The sequence below is a fragment of the Onychomys torridus genome, chromosome 20 (genome assembly GCF_903995425.1).
Source record: "Onychomys torridus chromosome 20, mOncTor1.1, whole genome shotgun sequence".
Lineage (NCBI taxonomy): Eukaryota > Metazoa > Chordata > Mammalia > Rodentia > Cricetidae > Onychomys > Onychomys torridus.
Window position 1 is genome coordinate 14,023,671 of NC_050462.1, and position 12,511 is coordinate 14,036,181.

At 44.2% G+C, this 12,511-nt stretch overlaps 1 protein-coding gene across 3 annotated transcripts in view; it reads left to right on the plus strand.

The window, feature by feature from the left end:
• Positions 1-12,511, plus strand: part of Ntn4 (netrin 4) — a 108,174-nt gene that overhangs the window by 82,366 nt on the left and 13,297 nt on the right. For 2 of the 3 annotated variants that reach the window (XM_036169802.1, XM_036169805.1), the window contains exons 6-7: positions 9,773-9,986; positions 10,313-10,428. In XM_036169802.1, coding sequence (XP_036025695.1) covers positions 9,773-9,986; positions 10,313-10,428 — 330 coding nt within the window. The remainder of the gene's footprint in view (positions 1-9,772; positions 9,987-10,312; positions 10,429-12,511) is intronic. The other variant, XM_036169804.1, reaches the window with a different exon arrangement.

Genomic DNA, 12,511 nt, shown 5'->3' on the forward strand with positions numbered 1-12,511 from the left:
AAGTCAAGAAGAGTACATAAAATCTTATCTAGAAGTTTTTTAGTAAACTAAATTCATCTGTGTACTCAAAAGTGCTTTCTTCAGTTTAAAAAGTCACAAGCAGAGATTATAATGTTTTTTTAAACCACGTGAGATCTCTTAGATATGTCCAGGAATAAATAGAAACTGGCATGGTTACAATCAGTAAACAGGAAAAGAACGATACAAAAAAAACAAAGGTCTGACCATCGGCTTCAGTCATGGATTAAAAATAAAGGCCATGACGTTAGTATTTATTTATTTATTGTACATTGAAAATTTCACCAAAGGCAGATAGGAAATATACTAAATTACCTTCCATTTACTGTTGAAGACATTGAATAAAAGCATATCTTATGTGTGATGGATTTTCCTACGCCATGTGGCACGTCTAACTCGTGAGAGAATCAAATTCAGTAAATTAAAGGCAAACGTTAATTTGGACTACTTATCAAATTTATCCAAGCATAATTTGGTTTGAAAACAGTATGTCTGAAGTGCATGTTGACTATGATGGAGTCGCTGTCACCGAATAGAATGTATTTAACCTTTCAAGGGTCAACAGGAAAATGCTCTGTAGGTGCTATCCTGCCTTTCACAAGGTGAGATTCATGCACCTTATTTTTCCTTTCATAGCTATCCATTCCCTTGCAGAACTGGTTGTTTCTGTAGCCGTACATCTCTTACCAAAGGGAGATAACAGTCGAATGGAAGAGTAAACAGTGGCCCTCAGAAAGACAGAAGGGCCCTTTTATCCATTATTTATTTAGCATCACACTTAATACATTTGTAACAGCTTATGCTGTCTCCTCTCTGCTCCAAGCGGCATCTCAAAAGCATCCCCTAAAGTTCCCATCCCCTCTACAAACGTCAGCAGCTGCTGCCAGCTTCTGAAATCCCCTATCAGAAGTTGGGTAGGGCCTTGGCCTTTCCAGGAGAAAACAAAGCTGGGAACCTGGGAGGCCGTGCCAAGGGAGTGGCCACAGAGCAGTGGTGAAAGGTCCCGAGCAGCCACGTCTTTCCCAGCCCAGGGCCCTGAACTCCGAGGGCTGTTTTTAGAAACCGCTAAATCAGGAACAAATACTTTCAGGGTATTTTGCTCTCTGGGTATCTTTTGCCAGCACAACAGCCCAAGTTAGGGAGCTACCAGGTGACGCTGGAGAGCCCTGACTGATGGAGGGTTCTGGGGCGAGCTTGGTGCCATGGACCAGTCTCAGAGTGGGAGACACTGTAACGGGGGTTCAGTCCTGCTGAAGGTCAGAATTAAGGTGAAAGTACACCCGTGGGTCCCCTGGATTCCCCTACCAAGGCCTTAGCTCTCCATCACAACAACAACAACAACAACAACAAACAACGGGGCTGTAGGGCTTGTGGCCATTGTCCCTGACTGACATTTATATTCTTCCATGTTCATGCAGCCGAGCGGCTTCGACTCCCCTCCTACATTAATTACATTACAGGCTCACTCTCTGTAAGCCCTGGGACCATAAATCACACCCTACTTTTCCCTCATACTCTAATTTAGTACATGAGTGATAGGTTGATGTTTTTATCCAAGGAAAGGACCGGGGAACCAAAGAGGAACTTCATTCTAAAGCCTCAGGGCAATCAAGAAAGGTAATGCTGCTGTTTGTCACCACATTCCTCCCAAGGGCGAGGTAGAGAGAGAACAGCTAACTGGAAAGCCAGGTGGACTGTTCAGTCCCTTCAAAACCAAGCCGTGGGGTCATTACTGGTTTACTCTGTGTTCTCATACACTGTGGACTAACTCGGTCCTGACATCCAATGCCTCTTGTCATTTCGTCCCTTGCTCAAGAGACGTAATTCTTAGTATCCTAGCAGTTCATATTAATTCATTAAAGGGCATCTGGGTCAAAGTGTGGGTAGATAGATGGGTGAGTAGAGGAATAGATGGATTGCTGGACAGACAGATGGATAAAGAGTGGATGGTAAACATCTTAAAACATATGTCAGCCAGAAAATAATATCAGTTATTGATTATACGGCACCACAAATTTCTGATACATTGCTAAATGCTTATGAATGAATACTCATTCATTCACAAGGTGCCCTGTGCTATAGATATTATTAGTCTCGCTTGATTAATGGGATTATTGAGACCTAAGGAAATTAGTTTTATAAAGCCTTATAAAGAATAAGCCTCAGGCAGGGTGTGGTAGCACAAGCCTTTATTTCTAGCGCCCAGATCTAGAGACAGGCAGATCTCTGTGAGTTCGAGGCCAGCCTGGTCTACAGGGAAAGTTCCAGGACAGTCAGGACTGTTACACAGAGAAATCCTGTCTCAATAATAATAATAATAATAATAATAATAATAATAATAATAATAATAAGCCTTAAAACCAGGATTTGAACTCGTCAATCTGACTCCCGAGTTTTCCCATTATCCCTTTTATTATAGTGTCTCTGTCTTGTTCTCTGTTTTTCTAAGAGATATTGTAGGCCAATTTCCAAACAGCTGTATTTATTATCAGCTCCTGTAGTTGGAATAAACGCATGAAGTTGCTTGAAAATGTGTCAATCCAATATTTCATTAACAGTTGCACTTCCTGTTAGGAAATCCTCCAGAGCAGCTGCATGGCCTACCCCTTTTCTGGAAACACTCTAAAGAGTCAGTGCCCATCACAGATGCATTCCTACAGAAATTTTGTAGACAGAATTTGTGTCTCACTTAGCAGTGATGGAGTCCATTGTTGGGGGAAACTGGCGATGGCATCTTTTGTCTTCTCTATCTGCTTACAAATGATGTCCTATTCCTTTAGATTCTCCCCCAGTAGGACATGCCCGCAGTAAATACTGCACCACTGAAAAGAAGTCACTGCATTAGAAGGGAATGCTTCCGGGTGAGGGAAATGGCTCGGCTCGTGAAGGCCCCTTCTGCCAAGCCCAAGGAGCTAACTAACTTCAATCCCTGGAACCCATGTCACCACTCCATGAAGCTGTACACACTCCGCAACACACAGTGATGATGATAATAATAATTAGAAAGTATTATATAATATTCGCCATCGAGGTTCACGTCTAATGACCAGCCAGGGTTAAGGGCTTACGTCTTTCTGTGTGTCAAAACTCCGACAGCCTCAGGAGGATAAAGGTACCACTTGTCCTCTCTCCGTTGTGGGTTCTAGATTTTACTTTGGCACATGAGAGCATGTATGTACATATGCTGCATGTATGTACATATGCTGTGATAGCAGAAGTGAAACTTTCTGGAGAGACAAAGAATTCATTAGGGGGAGTGAGAAAAAGGGAAGAGAAGGGGGTTTGGAAGGACAGTACGCGCAAAGTATACTATACAGTTGTATGATAATGTCTTCTGTGGCCCAGCAGCATACACAATGATGTATACTAATGAAAACAAAAAATGTTAAAAAAAAAAAAAAGAAAGGAAGGAAGGAAGGAAGGAAGGAAGGAAGGAAGGAAGAAAGAAAGAAAGAAAGAAAGAAAGAAAGAAAGAAAGAAAGAAAGAAAGAAAGAAAGAAAGAAGAAAGAGAAAAAGGCTTGAGTTGAATTAAAAAAGAACAATCACCTGCGTAGTGGTGGTACAGGCCTTTAATCCCTGTACTCAGGAGGCAGAGGCAGGCGGATCTCTGTGAGTTCAAGTCCAACCTGATCTACAGAGTGAGTTCCAGGACAGGCTCCAAAGAGAAACTCTGTCTCAAAAAGCAAAAAAAAAAAAAAAAAAAAAAAAGGAGAAGAATAATCAGTATAAAATATGTGTCTGAGACTCAGACCTGAACCATAACCTGCAGACCAATCAATCCCAAGCCCACCAATCTTCCTAAACAACAATAACCAATGTGTGCATTTTGGAAGAGAAAAAGACATGCTTATGTATCCAATACTGACAGCCAGCAAACCTCGGGAGTCAAGTATGCAGGGCAAGCATCCCCAACAGTCTGAAAAGGCAGCTGTGCAGGATGTCGGGGCCTCTGCCTGCAGCTAGTTCTGCATAGTTTCCCACTGGTATTTCTGTCTTGTTATTATGCAAAAAGTCACATTGACAGAAATCCACTAGCGCACGTGATAGAATCACATTCTTCTCTGGCCATTCCTGACATGTGTGTCGGTTTTAAAACATAAGCTCCTACTGAGAGGTCAACTCCTAGACATACTTTTCCCCCCTTTTTCCATTACTGGAAAAGCTATGAGTGGGGTCCCACAGGCAGGGGTCCGACAACATCTGCCATCTGTTTCAATCTCCCGTGGCTGCTGTCAGGAACCAAAATGATTTCACTGAGTGATGCCATAACTATTGATTTAAAGATCTAAAAATTATGAAAGTTTTATGCTTTCTCGTATGGTTTCATTTAATACCATCTCTGGTGTTTTGTACAAGCTATTTTGGTATATTCATATTCCATATTATATAAACTTTCCACACTGGTTAATTAAAAACAAGTCATGAAACCGAGCGACAAGGCCATGAAGTCAGTTGACCAGGAAAAGGCACCCCACCCCCACCCCCACCCCACCCCTGTGACCTCCATTCGATTCCTGGAGCCCACATTTGGGCGGAAGGAAAAAGTTGCCTATACAAAGCTGTCCTCCGACCTCTACACATGTGCCAGGTTAGGTACACACCCGCACATAATACCTACATCATACATATACACACCATACACATACATATATACATAATATACACATCATATGTACACAACCCAATAATAAAGAGAAGGTTGTTTTTATGAACAAGTGATAAATCAATAATGACTTGATATCTTAAGAGAGAATTCTGTAAGATCCTCATAATCAAGCACTTGAAAAAATTAGGAAGCTTAAATGAAGACACACAACACATAACTGCATTAACTTCAATGACATTATTACCACAAGAAATCAGTGTTTTAAAGATAAAAAATCTTTTTTTCTCTCTTCGTATTAGGTAAGTCCCTTTATATTGGGATAGTTATTACTACTTTCAAGTTTTAATTTTTATTATTGTATGTGTGTATGGTGTGTGTTTGTGTGTGTGATGTGCATGTGTGTATGGTGTGTGTGTATGTGTATGTGTGTTGTGTGTGTATGGTGTGTTTATGCGTGTTTATATGTGTGTGTGTGGTGTGTGTGTGTATGGTGTGTGTGCATGTTTATATATGTGTGTGTGGTGTGTGTGTATGTGTGTGGTGTGTGTGTGTATGTGTGTGGTGTGTGTGTGTGTGTGTGTGTGTGTGTGTTATGTGTGGTGTGGTGTGTGTGTGTGTGTGTGTGTTATGTGTGTGGTGTATGTGTGTTATGTTTGTGGTGTGTATGGTGTGTCTGGTGTGTGTGTGGTGTATGTGGTATGCTTGAGGGGTTTGTGTGTGTGTGTGTGTGTGTGTGTGTGTGTGTGTGTGTGGTGTGTGTGGTGTGTGTGTATGTGTGGAATGTGGTATGTGTTGTGTGTGGTACATGTGGTGTGTGCGTGTGTATGTGTGTGTGGTGTGTATGGTGTGTGGTGTGTATGGTGTGTGGTGTGTGTGTGTATATGTGTGTGTGGTGTGTGTGTGTGTATGTGGTGTGTGTGTGTGTGTGTGTGTGCCATGGTGCACATGAGACAACGTTCAAGAGTCAGCTGTCAGCTCTTTCCTTCCGCCGTGGTTCTAGGAAGCAAACTCGTGTGAGGTTTGCATGCTGACGTCTGCCCTTGGGGCCACCTCATGCACTCCGGAATAACTGTTCTTGTAAACTGAGTCTCTTCAAAGGGCAAAGATTATCTAGTTCAACTCAGATCCCTGGCAGTCCTCTCAGCCCTTACTCAGCACACAGTGGCTGTTCAGTAAATGTTCGCTGACTAACTGAGCGGATAGAGGACCGTGGTCCTTTGGGCCACTTGTTAAGAGTTTTTATCACTGTGTTTTGGTTTTGTTGTTGTTGTTTTGTTTGGTTTGGTTTGGTTTGGTTTTTTGAAACTGGGTTTCTCTGTATAGTTGGAACCTGTCCTGGAACTCAGTCTATAGCCCAGGCTGGCCTTGAACTCACAGAGATCCGCCTGGCTCTGCCTCCCGAGTGCTGTTATTAAAGGTGTTCGCCACCACCGCCTGGTTTATCACTGCATTTTAATCTGACTTAATGTGAGGGTTTTTTTAGCATACAGAATTTATAAGTATTTGTTATATATAGATACATGGATTATCACTCATTCAATCTTCCCTCAACTAAACAGAAACACAAGATTCAGGTTTAAAAAAACAAAACAAAACAAAACAAAAAACAAAACAAACAAACAAACAAACAAAAACAAAGTAAATCCCAGGACAGCCAGAGAAACCTTGTCTCCAAAACAACTAAGCAATAAGCAGGTGGATAGGATCCTCACAGTCTAGTCTGAGAGAGGAAAACCACCACTGTTGATAATTTAAAGTAAAATGCCAACAAAGCTCTAGGAAGAAATGTTGTCCATGGAGCAGCCAAAGATTTCAAAGAAAGGATGGATTACATCCTTTGTGGGGATTAGGGCCGACGCCTTCCAGACCACAAACTTACCCTTCCCTAGATGCAGAGCCGGGGGATGTGGAGAGGGGCGTGGAGAGCAGGGTGATGCACAGTGCTCCCTCTTCTGAATTTCATCAGCCTCTGTTTCAGTCTGCCTTTGGACTGCTGAGGTGGCTCAGTTGGGGAAAGTACTGGAGGTACTTGAACCTTCACTGTATAACGAGAGAACTGACTTCAGCCAAGTTATCCTCTCTCTCTACACGCTTGCCCTGAGCACACGTTGCCTCCAATGGATGAACTGGGGATGACGTCTAAGATAGATGTGAGTGATGTATGGAGTTTTGAAAACTATGTATGCAGGGTGGGCTATCTCCTCCCTCAGTGAAAGTCCATAAGAAAATAATAAAAGAAAAGACTGGAGACATAGGCTAGGGCCACAACATGTAGTGTCTGACTGAAGAGTAATTCTAGATTGCACATGCTTCCTAAACATTAGAGTTATTATCAACTCTCACGTCTTCTTGAGTACATTAATATCGGAGTGAGCCGGAGATTCCTTCTAAGAGATAATGCATACCCTTGGCAGGAAATAAGCAACACTCTATCCACTGTGATGGTTCTCAACCACGGACAGCGTGTGGAAGGGTGGGGAGAGGGGGTTAGATACACTAACGCCTCACAGGCTTTACCCAGTGATGCTCATTCGAGACAATGCTCTAACACTTACTTAGTTAAAACATAAGAGGACTGTGCCAGCTCTCATTTCTCCAGCTCAGAAAAGTCACTGGCGACCTCCTGATAGTGTCCCTGGCGTGGCCTACTGCCAATCTTAGGTGGCTTGTGCATTCCGTGGTATTTGATGCCGTGAACCACTGGACACCTTCTCAACCTTTGTTTTCCAGGGTTCCTTTTCTTTTTCTCCTCCCTGTCTAACCCTTAACGGTTGCATCTGTGAGTGAGTGCTCCTCCATCGGTCTGGATGTAAGGATGGCCTCCATGCTGGGTCTGTGGTTGTCTGCCCACTTATGGGGATTTCGCCGTGGTCTCTCAGCTTCAACTACCTGAAAACTCTTTAAACTGAACTTGTGATCCTCCAACTTTTCTCCTACACCTCAGATTATTTCCAGCTGTCCATTGTAACTTATTAGCATATCCCACAAGCACATGGAAGCTAATACGTCTGACCCTGAATTCATGTTTTCTCCCTCTTTTGTAACCCCCATCCCCAACATAGATCTATCTATCCCATCCTTCTGTCTGTCTGTCTGTCTGTCTGTCTGTCTATCTATCTATCTATCTATCCATCCATCTATCTATCATCTATCATCTATCTACCTATCATCTATCTGTCTATCTATCTATCAATCATCTATCTATCTGTCTGTCTGTGTATCTATCTATCTATCTCAACCTTCTCTTGCTTATCTTCATAAACAAACTAGAAAGCTTAAACTTTCCTCAACATCTGCTTGCTCTTGACTGGCTCTTTCTCATCTGGATGGTCTTTATAAATCTCTTTGTTGTTGTTTGTGGTTTTCTTACATGGGGCCTTGGCCTCAGATACACTCTCTCTTTAAAACCCCACACACAAACAAAACTTTTCTGTGCAAACTTTTCTCTCACTCCTACACTGTGCCTTGTGTGTCCTTGTCAACTCTCGCTTTTTTCGTCTCCCTAACGTTCTACGTGTCTGCCGGAGCTGAACTGTACCTATGCCCTGGGTCCGTTTGAAAACTCTCTTAAGGCATTAAATCCATGAGAAATCCAATTGAGCATCAGTTAGTGGACCCAACTGAGATCACAGTTTATAATATATAATGAACCAAATAAGTGCATTTCTTATAAACACACACACACACACACACACACACACACACACACACACACACACTTTATTCACATCCTCTATCCCAGAGGCAAGGAAAATACTGATGGTGTGACATTGTAAGAGGTAGATAGTTTAGGGAAGGCTGAGAAGACAGGCTTGCAAAAATGGCCTATCATAGATTTCAATCTGAGGAACCAGGCTGACCCCAGCCAGATTAAATCCATCTCTTCCTACACCGATCCTGAATCTGCTCTGCTACATGAAACTGGAGGAAACCAGCTAATGTATCTGAGGACACTACACATTCACCGTCTCTAACCTCAGGTATGACCCATGCTGCCCAGCCAATGACAGGACCTGACTTCCTGAACCTTTCTCCCACGTCTCAGAGGTCTGCTGCCTTCCTCATCTAATGATCTCACTTCCTGTGCCAGGCACAAAGTACATTCAGTCAGGAGAAAACCCCAGCAGCAACCACCTCTTCCCTGCCTTGGTGGCCACCTGGTACAGCTCCCTCCGGTCTCTGTAAACTGGCAATGCCCCGCCCTCCGCTGTGTCAGGTCCCACCCCCTTCCCTTCTCAAACACACTCAGGTAGCCCTCCAGTGATTTTCCTCTCTTTCCCTCTCTTTCTCTCTCTAACCACAGTTTTCCCTTTCTATTAGAGCTTCACCATCAACACTAAACATCAACATGCTACATTTTCTGCCCCCACCCCTTAAAACAAACAGAAACCCAAATCCTCACTTGGTTCCCCAGCCCCAGCCAATTTTCACTTTGAAAACAGCTCTCTGGTCTCAGGTGGAAGCCTGTCTGTAGCTCTCTTTAATTACATTCCCATTGCCCACGGAATTGAAACTTCCCCTACGAAGGCCTTCATGCCGTTAAATGCAACAAACAATCCATTCTCTTTCTCCATCTTCTCTGTACAGACGTGTTAGACAATCGATACCATCCCTCTTCCTTAAAGCCCACTTTACTTTGAGAACCCTGGTTCTCAACCTGTGGGTCATGACCCACACATTTTACATTACGATTCGTAACGGTAGCAAAATGGCATTTATGAAGCAGCCACGAAAATCGTGCTGTGGTTCGGGGGTCACCACAACTTGAGGAACCGTATTAAAGATCACAGTGTTAGGAAGGTTGGGAACCACTGCTCTAGAGCATCATCTGCTTCTGATTCATTTCGAATTCAATGTTCCTTCTCTGTCTTCCTCACTGGTTTATCCTGGTCACTCTCAACCAAAAGGTGTTCGTGTACAATGCTCTCAACTTTAGATACACCACATGGCTCTTTTTGCAGCAGACACGCTTTCTAAGTACATCTTGCTTATCTGTAGTTTAGCTTTCGTTCCCCAAGCACACACCAGCTGGCCGAAGGAGGAGTCTCAGAAACATGCTTTTTGGTGAGGTGAACCCATTTGCCAGGCATACGCTCCACACGGACGATCTACAGCCACTCACCAGTCCATTGTCTCTTCTGTTGAAGCATGTTCCTGCCACCCGGTCGGATCGGCTATCCTTCCCTTTGGCTCAGTGACCTTCTGTGACCCCAGCAACGGTGACTGCCCTTGCAAACCTGGGGTGGCAGGGCCACATTGCGACAGGTGCATGGTGGGCTACTGGGGCTTTGGAGACTATGGCTGCAGACCTTGTGACTGTGCAGGGAGCTGTGACCCACTCACGGGAGACTGCATCAGCAGGTGAGCGTGCATGCCTCATGTTCTTGTCTACGAATAGTTCAAACTCTCAGAGATCGATCAGGCAGTGACTGAATGCCATGAGCTGAGCACACATAGCTCACATCTCCTTAAAAAAAAAATTTTTTTTTTCAGTTTGCAAAATCAAATCATTTGTTCTTGCGATTTTTTTTTTAAAGGAAATTACCTAGTTCATTTTGCAAAATAAGTTATTTTGCACAGTTATTTCCTAAAACAGCTCTGGTGTCTGGAAAGGTAAATAGGGAGGCTTGGATCTATATAACAAGATTCATTTTGACTCAGTTTGCCATTGTTTTCTGTTCTGTTAGTAGTGCTGATGCGGACTGGTACCACGAACTCCCTCCCGTTTCTTCTCCACACAATAAGAGTGAGCCGACCTGGGAGTGGGGGGATGAACAAGGATTCTCTGCACTCCGACACTCAGGTGAGACTGAGACTTCCGTTACCATATTGCCAAGTCTGGTCTGGAGCTGTCGGGATTGTGACAAATCAGGGGACAGTTTGGGAATCCTCTGAGGGGCAGTCCTTAGTCTGAGGTTTAATAATCACCTGTCCCCCCAAATGTGAAAGTGAAATACAGCTGAGAGGCATTTCAATAGACTTTTTTTTTTTTTCTGGTTTCGTATATATATCATGAAAAATGTAGAACATCACAGTAGAAAATTTAAATCTCCCCAATGCTGCCCACTAGTTGTGCAAATTACAAACTGAAAACACAGGCCGTAGTTTGTTTCCAACTGCCCTTCATAGGGTTGGGGATTTAGCTCAGTGGTAGAGCGCTTGCCTAGCAAGTGCAAGGCCCTGGGTTCAGTCCTCAGCTCTGGAAAAAAAAAAAAAAAAAAAAAAAAAAAAGAAACCAACTGCCCTTCATTATCAAGGCTAACCTAACCCATTCTGTATCTTTAAGAAGTGCCTCATGGTGGTCCCTCCTTAGCTCCCTTCTGCCCATTGGTCTGAACTGACCTCTGCTGCCTGCTCCTGAAGTCAGAACAGAAAGAGCTGTGATTTCTGCCTGCCCCCGACTCTTTGCCCACCCCTGACTCTTTGCCCACCTCCAACTGTTCCCAACCCACAGAGGTTGTTCTCTGGATGTGAACTGTATCTGTCTTCTTGTCTCCTTTTCCTACCATGGCTGTGTGTTTAAAGCTGAGATGGTGCTGAGGCCACGGGCCGGTCAGTGAAATGCTCACACAGCAAGCGTGAGGACTTCAAATTTGGTCTCTGTTGTATGATGAAACTTTCCCAAGAGAGACACAGCATACATGTCTATTCACCACAGCTAGGAAAGCCAGGGCAGGCTGAAGTACGGCTGCCACCCAAGTCCAACTTGGTGGCCCAATGCGTTTTATGGGGTCACTTGCAGGAGTAGGGGTGAGGGGTCACTTACAGGAGTGTGGGGGAAGGGTTCCTTACAGAAGCAGAAATGACTCACAGACAGCTGCACCACCAAAGCCCACCCCAGCAGGGTGACAGCTCCCAAACCCGGGAACCTGGAGCACACTGCACAGCCTGCAGGCAGCTCAGCAGGCTGGAGAGTGCCTTCCAGGTTCTTCTCTCCTCCAGGCAGATTGGCTGGTTTCTCCTTCTTCCCAGCAGCTGGTCTACCCTCAGGCTTCTTTGCAGCTTTTCTACTCCGAGCATTGTCTTGGCAGCTCCACTCACCTAAGAGTCTTCTTGGCATCAGCCATCTGAGCAGTGCTCTCAGGTTTTATACTTACTCTGGCAGGGAGGGGCCTAGAGAATCTGCTCAGTTTCAGGGACTTCCTGAAACTGTTTTGAGTTGTTTACCTTCCTGCTGAGGGAGCTTCCCTGCTGGACTGAATGTTTCAATCTCAGAGGAAACTGTTACACAACAATCTCCCAGAACAAGCATTTAAAAAACAAAACAAACAAAACCCACCCTGGCACACACCTGTCATCCCTACACTTGGAGGAAGGAAAAGGGCTGACAGGATACCTCAGGCTAGCTGGCCAGGAAATCTGGCTGTTCCCAGCGAGCTCCAAGTTTAGTGAGAAGAACTCTGTCCCCCAAAATGAGGTACAACTGAAGACACTTGACATTGACACTAGCCTCTACCACACACACACACATACCACACACATACACACAGATACCCCTCAATATGCACACATACATATGCATAAATAAACAAATTAATAAAGCTGAAAATGTATTTGAGTATTGTGGTGGTTAGAAAGAAAATGGCTCCCAAAGGGAGTGGCACTGTTAGGAGGTGAGGCTTCGCTGGAGTAGGTGTGGCCTTGTAGGAGAAAGGGTATCACTGTGGGGGTGGGCTTTGAGGTCTCCTTTGCTCAAGCTATACTCAGTGTGGTAGACAGTTCATTTCCTCTTGCCTGTGGATCAAGATGTAGAACTCTCAGCTCCTTCTCCAGCATCATGCCTGCCTTCATGCCACCATGTTTCCCCATTGTTAGGGTCCTGGAGAAGTCCCACAAAAGACCACCATCCATGTATGCAATCAGCAAGAGTGTTTATTATCTCGAGA